We start from the raw sequence: 16,890 nt of genomic DNA, 5'->3' as shown, positions 1-16,890 counted from the left end.
CAGTTGGACGTCTAGCTGGGACCCAGGGTCACTGATTTAAATCTGGACTGGTCAGCATCTTCACATGGTTTTCTCCAGCCACGTTCAGCAGTTAGAGTGCAGGTGAGGAACAGGTAGAAGGCTGGCATTTTGATGGTGGCAGAGTAGGGATAAGATTATAGCACAGAGGAAATACAGTAAATCTAAACTGGATTAGAAAAGAAGTAAGGGCCCAGAGAAGGTGATGGAAATACAAGAGCAGGAAGCTGCAGGCCTTGAGGTCTTGTTACATTGGAGAGCTGAAGGGATGAGAGGTGGGCAGTCAGGAGAGATGTCTGGAGTAAAAACCTTTGCAGTTAGTGTAGCTACTGGTCATAGCAAAAAAGCAGGTAGAACGAAGTACCTGCTAGAACGGCATGGAGAAGAACATTGCTGTAGATGAGATAGATGGTCAAGGAATGTGAGCTCCAGGTCTGAATGGGTCACGCATGGGAGACTGGAGAGAGGTGGAGGGGAAGGCAGGGAGCCTGGCTACTTGGGTGGATGAGCAGGAGACATGCCCTGGCAACCCTGCTCACCAGTGACAGAGCTGACCAGGCCCTCAGCCCATCTTCCAAACCGCTGTATCACACGGCAATCATGTGATATCACTCTTGATGATGCAGATGTATTCATTCTTAAAATAGAGATACGAACAATACTCACCTGCTTGGATGACCAATGCCTATCAAAGCACTTTACATTCGGCATCCAATCCAGTCTGCTGGACCGCTCCAGCTGCCTGATCAACTCCAGTCAGTAGGGGCACCCCATGTACTTGAGCTTTTGTCCTACATAATTCTAAACTATCCACTGGGTCACGCTTACTAATTGCTTAGTAATTTGACCACAATCCCTTGACATTAGGAACTGTGCTGCCTTAGGGTTTCAGGGTTTATGTGAAGGTGGCAACAGCAGTCAAGGGGACTTGCTGCAGCTCTGGGTTTCTGACACACCGGTTGCACATTGTATCTCACTTTAAATGCACTTGGGCACCTGGCTACCTACAGAAGCCCTGGAGTGAATTCTTTCGCAAACTGAAGGCTTTTTTACAAAGTGAATCATCATTGTCTGATTTGTAAATGAGAATTTTCATACTTTACTTTTCCTTAAACTGGTGCCTAGGGAGAGTTGAGAATCTGGGAAACAAACATTCATTCCACAAAAATTCCTGGAGCCCCCTGCATGTGCCAAGCCCTGTGCCAGGCACTGGGAGATACAGCAGAAAACATGAGAGTCAGGTCCATGGGCGTCAGGAGGGTCAGGCTCTGCAGCTCCACCTCAGGGCTCACAGGGGTAGGGCCCTCCTTCCTGCCGCCTGCACCGGGCTCCCAGACCTCCCTGAGAACTGGCTCAGGCATCATCTCAGCCTTCCTTCCTCACCCTCCAACTTAAAAATAGAATCCAATAATAAAAAACTGCTTGGTCTCCAAAGTGTACCCTGCCCCCATAGAAAACGCCAGCAAACTCAACACGGGCAGAGTATTGTGTTTTCCTTTCCCCCGGGGCCTGGGCTGTCCCTCCAGCTTTCTGGCAGGTCCGGCTTGCGAGCAGCTCAGAATTCAGAACACTTGGCAGCCAGGGATGAGATCGTGGCCATTTGGAAAGGGTTAGGGAGAAGTCATGCGGAGTGGGATTTGAGGTTTGTGTTTATCTTCACTGTAACTTTCCAGAAAGCTGGGATACCCAATTCCAATAAAAGTCTCTCCAAGTATTTTTGGAGGCATTGTGATGGTGCTGGGATGTGTGGATGGAGATGGTTTTTCCTGGTTTGTGGAATTGCATTTTGTTACTGATAAAACTTTTGTCCAATTGTGAGCCAACACCTGGTTTCTAAGGGATGTGCCATGGACAGGTGAGGGACAAGATGGGACTGCTGGGCTAAGAGGTAGAACTCAGCAGGCTCCTTCGGGCTGGGGCCGTGGCCAAGGCCAAGGTCAGGTGTGGAATCTGAATTGATAAGAGAGTTGGGACCAGAAGCCTGGCCTCTTTTTTCAGGGCTTTTCCTACCACTCCTGGGGCGATAGGGGCTGAGGCTCAGAATCTTCTGGCTTCGTTTTAGTCCAAGGATTCTGCTGGGCCCCAGGCAGGGTGGGACAGGACCAAGCTGACTCAGAGAGCCACGGAGACAGCATGGTCAGCCAGGGGAGCCCCAGCCAGAACAAGCCAGCCGCCTGCTGCGCACCTGCCAGCCACTGAGAGATCGTCAAACCAACGTCCAGCAGAGCGGCCCGTGCACAGCCAGCCCCTCGGCTCAGGGGCCAGGAGGGAGAGCAGGGTGCTGGGAGGCTCTTGGAGCCCAGCCTGGGCCCAGCCTTTTCCATTCTTTTTTTTCCCTATTATTTCCAGCAGTCACACTTATTTATTTATTCCATCGATTCAACATATGTTGAATAATCACCCACTTTGTGCCAAGCACTACGTCCTATGATTTACAGAAACTACCTCCTTGCTTTAATTATCTCCATCTCCAGATACAGGTCCCACTTCACTATAGTCATTCAGTGCATGGCTGCTGCTATTGTGGCTTTTACTGCTATGAATTGTGGCAGTGACAAACACACCGACCTGGCAGAGGAAGGATTGAAAGGAATTTTGGGCCCTACTATGTGCTGGGTCCTGTGCCAGCTCTGACATACCTTAGCCCACTGGACAGAGGCTTGCATGATCGCCAGGGAAACTGCCGTAGACACAATTGCCATAAGGCTGGGGTAGTAAGAGGGGCTTCATGAAGGTCATGCTCTAGTGGCCCCATTGGAGCAGAGCCTTGAAGGTCAAGTTCACTCAGTAGAAAATGGAAAGGGAAGGGCATTCCAGGTGGAGAGAATAGCGTGAGCAATGGCCTAGAGGCTTAAAATGCCTGGAGTTTAGGGCTGGGGGCTGTGGGGGTGACTGGGAGGGGTTGGGGTGAAGTGGAGTAGAGGGGGAAGGGGGCATGGCCAGCAGTTAAGAGTGACCAGAGAGGGCGGTGCGTGGGCAGGTGCTTGGTTTCATGCATTCTCCTAACATCTGGGCAGGTCTGCCTCCAGGACATGACCTTGGGGAGAGTCTCTCACAAACCACCTGTCTTTTGGGGGCCCAAGGCTGAGCTGGCTGTGTCCCCAGACTTCCCGGCTGGTATGCTCAAGTGCAGACCTTCTGGTTATTCGGTTTCCTGTTCCCACCTCTCCATGTCCACTGCTCTATCCCAAATGCAAAGCTAAGAGCCCTGCAGTCACAGGGTCCCTCTCTGGGCAGGAGCTTGGTGCCTCAGGCCTCCAGAGCCCCCTTCCACACAGGCTCCAGGGCTCCCGCGAGCCCGGCACAGTCGCCATGCACTTCTACCCTCCCGCACCGGGTGCGCGGTAGTGAAGGATGGAAAGAAGGCGGCCTTTGGCTGTCTAGCCACTGGGGCTGCAAGGAACACAGCACAGCCAAACCCAGTCCCTAAACTGTGCTTGCACCCTAGCTTCACACTCCCTTATTCTCCCCCCTCCCTCCCACCCAGCTGACCTGACTGGGCTATGATTCTGCCCCCTCTGTGGTAATGCTCAAGGGCAGCAGAGAAGATGCTAGGCAACCTGAATCCTCTATCCTGGCACTGACTGACTTGCTGTGTGATCCCAGGTAAGTTGCTTAACCTCTCTGTGTCTATCTCTTCATCTCTGAAATGGGATAATAGCATCCTCATTGCTGTCCCAGGGCTTTGGGGAGGTCCCTGAATAAACATGGATGAAAACAAAGTAAACTGGCAAGCAGGACACTCTTGTGCGGGGAAGGGGGATGGTGGCAACTGGTGAGACCACTGATAGTTTGGTCATCCCTGCTGCTTCCTAAGACAAAGGCCCTGCCACTGGCATGGCAGAGTCTGGAAAGGAGAGTTGTGGTAGGTCGTGCAGCCTCCCCTGTCCTGTCCCCAGGAGACCTCTGACCTGGAGTGCTTTCTCTCCTGTCAGGGGAGCTGTGTTAGCCCCTAGGTGCAGGGTGTGGGGTAAAGTCTGGGCCTGGGGGCCTGGAGCAGCCCCTGGGCTCCCACCACAATGGGGCTGTTTGCTGCAGTGCTGTCCTCCAGCAACCTCCACTGTGGTCCAACACCAGACCTCCCTCCGAGGTATGTGGAGGGGCCTAGTCTCGGCCAGCACTGGCTTCTCTGCTGGTCTCAGTTCCCCAACCTCCCCTAAGTCCAAGCATAGCCAAGAGGCCCCAATCCACCTGAAAACCAGGATGGATGGCTTCCCAGGGCTCTGTCCTGAGAGTGGGGAACAGAGAAGCACTGGGGGACACTGGCTCAACCCACCATTCAATCACTCATCCAATTGTTTGCCACATGTTCTTTGAAAAGATGAAAGGGCACACACACATGTGAGGAATTATTAAGACATTCCAGTTGAGGAACCAAAGAAAATGCATTTTTAAAAGCACCCTCTCAGGCCAGTTATGTAACAGCGTAGGACAGCACCATGCCCCAGGGACAGCGGCCAATGAGAGTGCAGCAGATGCCACACTGCAGGGACTGAGACCCAGAGGGCTGTGCACAGAGTGGTGTGGCCAGGGAGCTGAAGGGGATGAGCAAAGCCGTGCTTTTCCTCCTGTGCAGTGAGGTGGCACAGGGTTCACCAGTGGGGCTCACCCAGCGCTGCGCAGCTAATGTTTACCCAGGGCTTGCCAGGCACTGTGTGTGGTTTAGCTCATTCAGTCCTTAAAGTTATCCCATGGGTCAGGAACCACTGTTATCCTCAATACAGAGAAAACCCAGGCGAGGAGAGGTGCATCCACTCACCAGGAGAAGAGGGCTTGCAAGTGGCAGAGATGGGACTGGAACCCAAGCCCAGGAAGGAAGTGACACTCACAGACAGGGTCCAGAGCATCTTCCACCAAAGCCACAGGCAGTTGGCAGAGGAGGCTAGACCTAGTGGCTGGCTAGGGAGTGACGGGGTTTAGGATAGAATTTCTGGGGCCAGAGCCTGACAGCAGAGGTGTCAGCCAAGAGCTGGCTTGGAGTGTGGGCCAAGGGGCTTTGGTTCCCTCTCCACTTTCCCCCAGTGCCTCCCCTGCACTATGCAAAGCCTTTTCTCCATTCCATGGAAAGCCTATGACCTCATAGCCTCAAGGCCCCCTGCCTTCTCGACCTTCCCCCGCAGGAAAAGCCTGCCGCTGCCCTGGGTGAGGTGAGAGGCTAAGACTGTGCAGCGTGCTGACCTCAGTCCCCACATGCTCTCGTTAGCGGATTGGCAGTCCCTGCCCCAGCTCTGGATCCTGAGAAAGTCAATGGAGCTTGGCAGAGGCAAAAGGAGGGCCAGAAGACTAAGGGAGACCCAGGGCAGGGGGGCGGGTGACCACAGGGACACGATGGTCTTTTGCTCTGTCTCCCGGCTCCTCTAAATCTAAGGCAGCCACACAATGACAGGGAGAGTCCCACTGCAGTTAGTGGGGTAGTGGGACACCGACCTCCACCTTCAAACAGACCTTTAGGCTCTGTGGCTGCTTTCAGATCAAGCAGGAGCTTTCCCTGGAGGACCCCTGACTTGCTGGCCCTCAGATGCCCTACCTCCTCGCTACAAGCTCCTCCCCTTTCTCCTGGAAGTACAGCAAATGCACACCCCTGCTGGGGCGCCTGGGACCTGCTCAAAAGAACCCTGGCTAGATCTGGTTCTGCATTTGTCCCATCGGGTGGGGGGTAGGGGATAGAGAAAGAGAGGAGGGAGGGAGAGAGAGACTGAGGTTTCGCAGTATTCAGGAAACTCTTCCAGGGCAGGGAGAGAGCTCAAGCCTTGAAGTCAGGACTCAGAATCTAAGCAGGGAGGTTCTGGAGAAGCTCTGGGTTGAAGCAAATGCCCCTCTGACTTGCTGTGTGGCCTTGGGCAACCTCCCCACCTCTCTGAACCTTGTGTAAAATGAGGAAAAAGGGCTAAATTAGCCTCTTCTGGTGGGTCTTGGAGGATCTCTCGTGCTCCTGAGAGAAGCCTTTGGGGAGTATACGGCATCTCAGGGGAACTCAGTGGGCAGGGCTCTGGCCCCCACACCCAGTTAGAGCAGCTCGGCTCCTGTCTGTTTTCTGAATGGGCCACATGTTGGCTTTTGTTGACAAAATGGTTGGCAAACTGCGGCTCGCAGCCACACGCAGCTCTTTGGCCCCTTGAGTGTGGCTCTTCCACAAATACCCCGTGTGGGCGCTACCTCGATAAGGAATGTACCTACCTATATAGTTTAAGTTTTAAAAATTTGGCTCTCAAAAGAAATTTCAATTGTTGTACTGTTGATATTTGGCTCTGTTGGCTAATGAGTTTTCTGACCACTGGAAGCACTTGGGGACATTTCTGGAGGATGTCTGTGGTGCTATTCAGCTGGAATACTCTAGGGGTAGACCTCTGCTTCATGTGACACAACTCTGGCTGATCCAAGCTGGGACTGCTGGGCACTACCAGGACAAAGGAGGAAATGCTCTTTCTCAGCTGTCCTGGCCCAGGAGTGGAGCAGACTGCCCCAGCAGTGCAGGAGGCGGGAGAAAGGGGGCTCCTGGGACCCTTCTCTCTCAGTCTTTAAAGGCCTGGAAGCTGCTCTAGTCTGTTGCTCCTTCTTGCCCTTCTCCACTCACCCAAACCTTCCCAAATGAAGCGGCTCTCATGAGAGCAAGGGAGGCCTAAAGTGTTGAAGCCACAGCTTGTTGAGGATGGGCTGACTGCAGTCCTGAAGAGAACCAAGTGGATCTGTGGCCCGTCCCCACAAAACACTTATCTGGGTAACTGTCCAGTCTCTGCTGGGCTCTGGAGAGGTGTAGGCTCAGCATGGTGGAGACCAGGCAGTCCCTCACTCCAATGGGGCCCACCAGAGAGTTATGAAGACAGCAGTATTCATTGACTCAGCAATTCCACTGCTGGGTATTTAACCCAAGAATATATTACAGAAAGGAAAGGCCATTTGCATAAAGATAATCACTGTGGCATTACTAAAAATAGCCCCCAAAAGGGAACCACCCAGCTTCTCAGCAATAAGAGTAGTAAATTATAGAACATCAACCAAATGGAATATGTATTATGTACCCACTAAAATTAGTATGTGAAGACTATGTGGAAACATGGAAATGTTGATGATAAAATTTTAACAAGTTGGCATAGATCAGTTAGTTCCCTTCCTTTTCCTAACAAAAGATATGACAAAAAGCTGCAGGGGGTACCTGCAAAAATGAAGAGTTGGGTTAGGGCAGTTGGATTATGAGTGACTTGTTGTCCTATTCATTGAACAAATAATTATTGAGTATTCACTCTGTGCTGGGTCCAGGGCTGGGAGCTGAGGATGGAGCAGTGAATGAGAATTAATTTCCTGCTCTCCACCTAGAGCTTCAAATCTAAAGCTACAATTTTTTTTCCCTAAAGGTCCTTCAAAGTTGTCACAGAATCATCTTTCAATAAAAAATAGTTGATGAAGGAGAAAAGCAAGGAAAGGTGCTACTCTCCTTCTGGGTGATGCATTTCACTCCTGGTCAGAACCACTTCCGGATGAGTTTCACACATGTTAGAGGAAAGTCCAATGTAAATGTGGTAGTGACATTTCGGTCTTATAATGTTTCCTTTGAAGTAAAAAACCCCCCAAAACAAAAAACAACCAAAATACCCTTTTTAAAAAAATCCATGTTAAAAAGAGGGAAAAAGAGTTAGAACTTGTTACTAATCTCACAGTTGAATAATTAAGTGTACCTAATTCTGACAGTAGCAAGCTAAATTATGCAGTGCCAAAAGTGACAAGTCTCATACCTTCACCACCTCATCTATAGAGCCTTGGTTTTAGCTTTATAGCTGAAATATGCTGCCAGAAAACCTAATAAAAGGAAGCAAAAAGATTTCTGTTTATATCAAGCTGCCATTTGAGAAAGACTTTTAAATATGTTCTTCCCTATGTGTAAATCTGACAGCAGTTGCATAATTAAAACCCCAGTGGAGAGTTTCCTTTTAATCTTTTCAAAGTAAACCAATAAAATACCCTTTAGGATGTCAAATGATGGATTAATACTCTTTGGATTGTTTAAATATCTTTGAGCTAGAGCACTACCTTCAAGAATATTGCTTAGTATTAAAAGAACACCATGCCACCATCTTTGTCTTCAGTTCATAAAGTCACAGGGGACGCAGATAACATGCCAAAGGCCACACATGCATCTCTGATGAGTTATGCTTGCCTTGGATTTTGTTAAATGTAGAGATGAATAAATGGATATATTCACATTAAAACAAACTTGATTTCAATCCCTTGGGAATATGTGGCATAGCTTAAGTGGGAGAAATACCGATTAACCAGGTTCCAGTTCAGTGTAAGCAATCCATATGAATAATTTAGACCACAAAGTAGATTTTTATTTTGCTTGAGCTATTCAGGTTGACTTTCTATACAGCCTCAGCTACTGCTGAACAATCACTGGTGAGTTTTTTCACTGGGTCTGTGCCGAGTGGACACACATACATCTACACAGTTGCAAACTGCCTAGCTCTGGATATGGGACTCTGTTCAAGCCAATGTCAGGACAAACATTCCACCTCATCATGATGTTCCATGGAACCCTTGGTACATACAACCACAATGCCGAACTTTCTTTCTATGTCTCCCTCTAGCTGAAGGCCCATTCCTGCCCTTTCTTTCCCTCCCCTACACACACACACACACACACACACACACACACACACACACACACACACACACAGAGAGAGAGAGAGAGAGAGAGAGAAAGAGAGAGAGAGAGAGAGGCTGAAAGCAAGTGGCTTCTGTTTTTAGACCAGAGTTGATCAGAATGTCTCCCACTTGCTAGCATTCCAGTCTCGGACCTTCTTGGTTGGATCTTGCCTTCCCAGCTGTCTGAAACCTGCCAGATGCTTCTAATCAGTCTGACCTCTAAGATAAGTCTTCCTTCACATTTTCTCTGGATTTAGTCAGTTGTTGGCCTGATCAACCGAGCAGTCCTCCTGCTCAGCCCTACCCTGATGTCTCTCTCTCTCTCACACACACACACACTCATTAATTAATACTTCAGTCTCAAACAAGAATGTGCCCACCAATTATATGCATGAAACCAGTAGAACAAACACTGTGTAACTTAAATTCTGGATCCAGCTAAACACATGCTCAACTGTGACCTGAGACAAGTCCCTTAATATTCTATACTATATGGGATTGGACCAAAGGTCCCCTCCTTGTTCCAATCATCTTTAGAAAGGATAGCTGAGAGCTGCTACCCCAAAAACACTGTGACCCAAAGGCCCATTTTGGAATATGCTTTGAACTTTGCCTTGTATTTAACTATTCAAAACATAGTACCGGCCCTGACATGCACAATACATCATATTTATGGAATGAATGAAGGAAGGGTTTTCTATACTAAAGTCTAGATGAATCATTTAGCTGGGTCTACACCAGTGGTCTCCAAACCCCGGGCCACGGACTGGTACCGGTCCGTGGGCCATTTGGTACCGGTCCGCAAAGAAAGAATAAATAATTTACATTATTTTTGTTTTATTTATATTTAAGTTTGAATGATGTTTTATTTTTAAAAAGTGACCAGATTCCCTCTGTTACATCCGTCTAAGACTCACTCTTGACACTTGTCTTGGTCACGTGATACATTTATCCGTCCCACCCTAAAGGCCGGTCCGTGAAAATATTTTCTGACATTAAACCGGTCCGTGGCCCAAAAAAGGTTGGGGACCACTGGTCTACACAATACACACATACACAAAAAGTTCACACTGCTGTATAGACCATTCACTGCATTGATATTCACTGATCAGATAAAACTGAATGCATGCTAATTTTCCTTTTCACTGGATGAGCTAGCGGATAAAGAATCCTGATGCCCATTTAGGACTGAGCTTTGGCTCCCTGACCTGCTGAATCCATAAAAGCACCAGTAATAGTAATAATTGTCTCTGAAGCCTCAGGGCATTTGAGGGGAAGGAACTATGTAAGCAGAAGAGAAACTGGCATAAGTAAGTCTTTACTTAAATTTCATCCAAGTACATTTTGCAAGAGAAGGCTGAAATGACAATCATGCTGCTTTGGGATTCAACAGAACTTATCTGACCAATTTGAACCACTGCCCCAGACTACGGCAGCAGGTGGATAACCGACAGAGACCCAGCTACTTGTGCTGCTATCTCGGCACCCCTGCAAAGGGCTAGTTCAATGCGGAGCTGTCCATAGTTTAGTTCTGGTCCCTAAGTGCAGCTCCTCTCAGAGATGAATGTCTTCCTGTAGCAGATTTTGAAAAACAATGTGTTGGGTCATTTGTAACACAGCCACACATTTCAGTGTAGCCCTCCTACACTGCTTGTCTACATCCAAAAAACACAAATCAAAAGAGAGAACATAGTTCTTTCCACTTGACTAAAGAACAGCCATTCCTGCCCGCAGATTAAAGGCTGGGGCTTGGAACAATTTGCCAAGACACTGACTTATTTTTTTGTGCAAAGAGCTGAGAGAAGCTTTAGACACTGTGGTTGGGCAGTGAATGAAGAAATGGATGGGAGCTCATCAAAGAGGCACAGAGACAACAGGTCACTGGAATGGGGCCCTGTCTGTATAAACTCACAGCCAGCCCACAGAGGAAGAGGATACTGCTAACATCTTTTTCTTTGTCACTGGGAGAGAAATGCTGTGGCCTCCCAATATGTGCACAGGTGTGTGTGTCTAGGTGGAAGAGAGCAAAAGGGTGTGTTTACAAAAGGAAAAGCACAAATCAATAATGAGCTATGAGCACATGATGTCATCCTTCAGGAGTAAGCATCCTTAGTACTTTCAAACCACTTAAAAAAAAAACCTCTAGTTGCTATAGTAACTTGATACAGCTCTTCAAAGGGGCTTTTTTGAGGGGGTCATTTTATATCTTCAATCACCATAACAACATGATATAGCTTTTAAAGGGTATTTTTATCCAATTTGTGCTTTGGACTTGGGCCACATTTGCCTTTTTAAATTTAAAATAATTGGATCAAGCAAGGCACACGAAAAATCATTGAAGGAAAGGAAGCCCTTTGGTAAACTATCCATACACATTCAGAGAGACATCCCCAGCTGTGCATACCCTGACACAGATGCAGTCTTTCTCTGGGCCGCCAACAGCCATCTACGATGCTTTACACTGGTCAGTTAACTCGTGCCCCTGTCTCTAAGCTGACATGCCAAACCAGAACAGCGCCCACTCATGGAAGGTGTATCTAAGAAATTCTTCACTTCTCAGACCAGTTGATGCAGCCCCCTCCTCCCAAACTACCACCAGCCTTGGAATGACTAGCGGTCCGAACATCCAAGTACCTTATCCCACCCTGGAACTCCAAGCAGGAGTGGATGGGACACACACAAAATTTTGCCAAATGAAAATCTTGTATTCTGCACTCTGTACAGTAACCGGGCAGGACGTCTATTTCACGTGACACCCAGGGTCCAGGAAGTGGGAAGAATGGTCAAAGTGGGTGAGAGGAGAAGAAGAGAGGGTAGGGGTGGAGGGCAGAGCAGCGGTGGCTGAAGGATCTTCACAGAAGAGGCTCGGGGGGGGGGGGGAGAAGTGGGGAGGAGGTTCAAGGAGTATTTACAAAGCATTTTTTGGTAAGGTTGCGCAACCATAAACTGTTTATAGCAAAAAGGGAGAAGGAATGATAGAAAGTATAGAGACACTATCCCCACCCCGCCCCTTGGTGCCACTATTGGTAGGGAAAAAAATGGCAAGAAGAGAGGCCAAGAAATAAGAGGGGAAGTAAGGGTTAAGGAGGGGGAGAAAACCACGGGGGGACCCAGAAAAAGAGCAGCTTAAGTGCAGGCCTCCAAGTCCCACGGGCTTTTCTTTGAGGATGGGGCAGTGTAAACTCTAGGAGAAGCTGGTGGGAAAGGAATCTAAGAAAAAGGTTCTGGGAGCGGTCATACTCCCCCAGGTAAAAGGGCCAGAGGATGCTGAGGGGAGAGCACGTGGGGAAAAAAGGAGAAACAGGAGATAAAAAACGCTGTGAGTGGAGTGAGAAGAGGCTTTTCAAATCGTTTTTATGAGGAAACTGAGGCCCAGAGGGCGTGAGGAATAGGAAGCAGAAGGCCCTTAACACATGCTCAAAAGTCCTTTAACAGAGGAAAAATCTGAGTCGCACAGCGGTTCAGTCACAGAGCTGGCAAGTGCCAGGACGCGGGCGGGTCCTGCGTCTGTCCAGCGCCTGGATGAGGGTTCTCCCCACTCGGCGCACTGCCAGGAGACTCACCCCTGGGTGAGCGCCCAGAGATGGGCCTCTTAGGGTCACCTCCCGCATCAAAAGCCAGTTAAGAGAGAGAATGGACCGGAAAAGGAGGACGGGCGAAGAGGAGAGGGCCAGAAGAAAGTAGGCAGTGGGGCATTAGAAGAGGAGGGGTAGCTGAAGGACGCGGGCCGAGCCACGGAGCACCGGAAAGGGCTGCAGGTGACAGACGCGGAGAGGAAGCGCGCGCGGGACATGCCGCTCACCTATGGTGGATACCACGGTGCCCACGAAGTAGAAGGCGCCGGGGAAGTCCCAGCGCGGGCGCAGCGCGTCGGCTCGGACGCCGGCGGCCAGCGCGGCCTCGTAGTGCCGGAGAAAGGCGCGCAGCTCCGACTCGGCCACTCCGTGCGCCGCGCTGAAGTTGCGGAGCGTGGCGCCCCAGCGCGCCCGCGCCTCTGCCTCGCCGGGGCTCTCCAGAGCCGAGAAGACTGTGGCGCCCGCCACCAGGTAAAGGCCGATGAGCGCCGCCAGCAGCACGAAGCGCCCCGTGTCCTCGTTGAGGTGTGAGCGGCGGCAGCAGCAGCAGCAGCAGGAGGGGCGCGGCAGGCGGCGGCGGCAGCGGCGGGGCGGGGGCCGGGGGCTGCGGGAGGACATGGTCCGGAGCTCAGCCCCGGGGCCGGGGCGGCGCTCTGGGCCCGGGCCGCGACATCCCCCCCGCGGGAGCAGAAACGTGAGGATGGTGGCCAGCAGTCGGGGGCCGCCGCGGAGCCCCTCGCCGCCTTCCCAGAGCCCGGACGGCTGGGCGCCTCCTCCTCCGCCTCCTCCTCGGCGCTCAGGCCACACAGGGGTCCCGCAGCCCTCTGAGCGCCCTGGCTGGAGCGCTCCTCTCCGCGCCCCGACGCCTCGCGGGCTCCCGCGACTCCGCACCCGCTGCCCCCGGGCTCGGGGGTCTGCAGCTAGGCCCCTGCCGCCCTGTGGCCAGCATCCGCGGGGCCCCGGGCCTCATGCTCCTCTCCGGTCAGGCCGCGGGCTGCGCGCGGGGCAGGCTGCGAGCCCGGGCGCCTAGGATTGGGACTCGGCAGCAGGGCAAGAACAGCGCCCCTGGGGGTGTCCCATGAGTCGTTCCCGGGTCGGCAGCTCCCGAGCGCAGGCTGTGCGGGCAGTCCAGCTCCCGCCCCCGGGCTGGAGCTAGCGGCGTCGGCTTCGGAGCTCAGAACCGAGCTGAGTCGGGGAAGCGCTCCCTTTCCAGCTCCAGCCGGAGAGCCTCCCGGCACCGAGAGGCGGAGTCACCAGCGCCCGGGGCGGGTTGTTGGGTTGGGGGTGGGGGAGTGAGGGAGGGAGGGCAGGGGTAGGGAGTTGGGCTGCTGCAACGCCTCCTGCCTCCCAGGCGAAGCAGGTGTCGGGTCTGTGGTGCTTGCTGCCACCCCGCCGGGAACCCGGTCCGGCCCCTCACCGCGCTTCGGCTCCAGAATCCCCTCCCTTATCTCCAAGCTGCCGCCAAACTTTGCTCGATTTGATGGTGCCTTGCGGTCTACGGGGCTGCGGGCCACAAGACACCAGGTTTCTCTGGCTCCAGTCTGAAGTTTAAGTTCCCTTCCACTCGCTTCTTCTCCCCGGATCCATCCGCAGTGCCAGGTCTCAAAGGGTTCCTTTGGGAAAATGATCCTGCTTGGGAAGGAGTCGGGGCGACCGGGGAACGAGGGCGTCTCCTCCCCCCTCTCCACTGAGCTGGGCGGCCGGCGTCAGCACCGCGGACAGCGCGTCGGTGCCGCAGCTGCGGGGCGGGCGGCTCCAGCGCCGCGGGGGCCACCGCGCCAGGCCACCCTGCTGCGCTGTGCTCCCCAAACACTCTCTTTCCCTTTCTACCTCCTGTGTCTCCCCCCAGTCGGAGGCAGGTGCAGTCACTGAAGCAGCGTGCTGACAGGGCAGGGATGCTGCGGAATAGAGACAGGGGAGGAGTCAGGCGAGAGTAGGGGACCGAGGTGCTACCAGAGGAGGTAGCGTCCAGGCCTACCCTGCTGCTTGGATCTCCTCTCGCCACCTCACCTCCCTGAACCCAAAAGCCCGTAGCTGGGGAGTCCGGATTGCAACCTGGCTGTGGCAGGGTGGGTAGAGGAGGTATAGGGGGAACTCGTTAAGAGGCACCCCAAACCCCACCACCACTGGGCGTCTGCAGGAGTGGAGTGTGTGTGCTCTTGAACAAGGGAGAGAGAGATCATCACCCCCTTAGCCCTGCTGCGAACAGGAAACAACGAGGGTACTCCGTTCTATTGCCACAGCTTCTCTGCCAGTGCGTCCGTGGGTCACAGGCTGGGTCACAAAGTTCTGTGGGGAAGAATGCCTTGGCACAAACGCCCTCTTTGGGCAGCGAGTCCCTTCTCTCTCCATTCCTTTTCCACAACAGAAGGGGCCCCTGATGATGTTGAGACAACACAGATGACAGAAAATGAAAATAATCATGTTGACTGCTTAGATACCCTAGGTGGGTGAACTGTGGCAAAATGCAGGCATGGCCTCCCACCCCAAATACCTGGCTGTGTGGCCTCCATCACAGAAAACACTCAAGGTCAACCGAAAGTGGTGGCAACAGTGTCAGTCCCCTAAGAGTCAGGGTGTTCAAAGTGGTCCCTGAACAAATGTCCACCTCACCGGGCCCTCTGACATCATGCCTCAAGTGGAGATGGGAGATGGGGTGGGGGCTGTCTGAAAGCTAAAAGGCATCTGACTTAGGACTTGATTTTCCTAAACCTGGGCACATTGGAGTCTTGGATCATCCTAGAAATGCGTTTCCAGTTTGTAGATGGAGCCAAGTGTACTCTCTTCTGTGTTGGGGGGTGGGGGACAGATGGGGACAGACTCCACCACCACCATAGTCAGAACCAGACTTCTTGGCATTGGGTGGCATGTGGGCAGTTCTGCAAAGATCTTCCTAGAAGGGGGCAGGAGAACCTTTGCCTGAGGGGTAGGACATCTTATCCAATGCAAGAGGCTGATACAAGCACAAAGTTACATTGCAAACTATTGTTACTATTGACAAAATGTACTTCAATCCCCCCCACCCCTGACTTTGCCTCCCCTGGGCGCTCCACTATTGCCACCCAAGCCTGTTCCTCCATCCATCCATCCCCCCCTGCACGCAGGGAGGATAGCCCAGCCATGGATCTCCAAGGCCAGATTCTACTTGACTGGCCAGGCTCTGACAGAGGCCCTGAGAAATGTCATTCCAGGAGTTTGCCCTGGAATCTCCAACTGCAGCTGAAGGACACTGTCCAACCTCTCAGTGGCTTTCTTTGCCCAGACTCCCAGGGCAGGGACAGAGTGCTTTGCTGCAGTGTTCTGTGCCTCTGGACCAGCTCCTTGCCCAGTTGGCAGAGGGCCTGCCTGTCCTCCAGCTTGATTAGCAGCAACCCCCTCAGGATCAATCTCTGCTCTGAATGACCTAATCAATTTTATAATAGCAAAATGATGAGTTCCCTGCATACAGGCATGGGTTCTTTCGGGAACCAACCCAATGATGAAGGACAGACACTTTTGCCCACTGAATCAACATCTAAGTCACCGAAAATTCCAGGTGGCTATCCTTAATGCCTTTGCTTCAGTCCTGAGTTTTTACTATCTTGCTATCTCAGATTTCTCTCTCCTTAGGTCCATTCTGTCTGCACCTGCCAGTCATTGCTGTGCCCATTTGATCTGATTATATAACTGATGTTCCTAGACCATACTCTCCAATGGCTCCCCCAAAGCTATAAAAAATTTGGTCTTAGGCCCTGGCCAGTTGGCTCAGTGGTAGAGCGTTGGCCTGGCATGCAGGAGTCCCAGGTTCAATTCCTGGCCAGGGCACACAGGAGAGGTAGCTTCTCCACTCCCCCCCCCCCCTCCTTCCTCTCTGTCTCTCTCTTCCACTCCTGCAGCCAAGGCTCCATTGGAGCAAAGTTTGCCTGGGCACTGAGGATGGCTCTGGCCTCCACCTCAGGTGCTAGAATGGCTCTGGTTGCAACAGAGCAATGCCCCAGATGGGCAGAGCATCGCCCCCTTGTGGGCATGCCGGGTGGATCCTGGTTGGGCGCATGCGGGAGTCTGTCTGACTGCCTCCCTGTTTCCAAAACTTCAGAAAAATACAAAAAAAAAAAAAAAAAGAAAATTTGGTCTTTAGTCTGACCAGGTGGTGCCGCAGTGGATAGAGTGTCGGACTGGGATCTGGAGGATCTAGGTTCGAGACCCTGAGGTCGCCAGCTTGAGCGCGGGCTCATCTGGTTTGAGTAAAGCTCACCAGCTTGGACCCAAGGTCGCTGGCTCGAGCAAGGGGTTACTCGGTCTGCTGAAGGCCCGCGGTCAAGGCACATATGAGAAAGCGATTAATGAACAACTAAGGTGTCACAACAAAAAACTGATTGATGCTTCTCATCTCTCTCCGTTCCTGTCTGTCCCTATCTATCCCTCTCTCTGACTCTCTCTCTGTCTCTGTAAAAAAAAAATTTGGTCTTTAAACCTTTGACTTTGTGATTCCCAACAAATCATTCCATCTTCACCTTCTACTGCCTCCTATCCTCCATGTACTCCATACTCAGTGCAATCATCAGCCCTTTGCTCCTCTATGGCTTCTGCTGGAGTGCCATCTTTTTCTGCCTCTTCTCTAGCTCTTCAAATATACAGCTTAACTTAGATTATACCTTTTTGCCAGTAAACTTTTTCT

At 51.8% G+C, this 16,890-nt stretch overlaps 1 protein-coding gene across 1 annotated transcript in view; it reads right to left on the bottom strand.

Moving 5' to 3' along the window:
• Nucleotides 1–13,515, bottom strand: part of KCNK12 (potassium two pore domain channel subfamily K member 12) — a 62,179-nt gene extending 48,664 nt beyond the window's left edge. The window contains exon 1 of the mRNA XM_066372387.1: nucleotides 12,461–13,515. Coding sequence (XP_066228484.1) covers nucleotides 12,461–12,851 — 391 coding nt within the window. The 5' untranslated portion in view covers nucleotides 12,852–13,515. The remainder of the gene's footprint in view (nucleotides 1–12,460) is intronic.
• Between the last annotated feature and the right edge of the window lie 3,375 nt (nucleotides 13,516–16,890).

This window comes from Saccopteryx leptura, chromosome 3 (genome assembly GCF_036850995.1).
Source record: "Saccopteryx leptura isolate mSacLep1 chromosome 3, mSacLep1_pri_phased_curated, whole genome shotgun sequence".
Taxonomy (NCBI): domain Eukaryota; kingdom Metazoa; phylum Chordata; class Mammalia; order Chiroptera; family Emballonuridae; genus Saccopteryx; species Saccopteryx leptura.
This window is presented reverse-complemented; position numbering and strand designations above follow the sequence as displayed.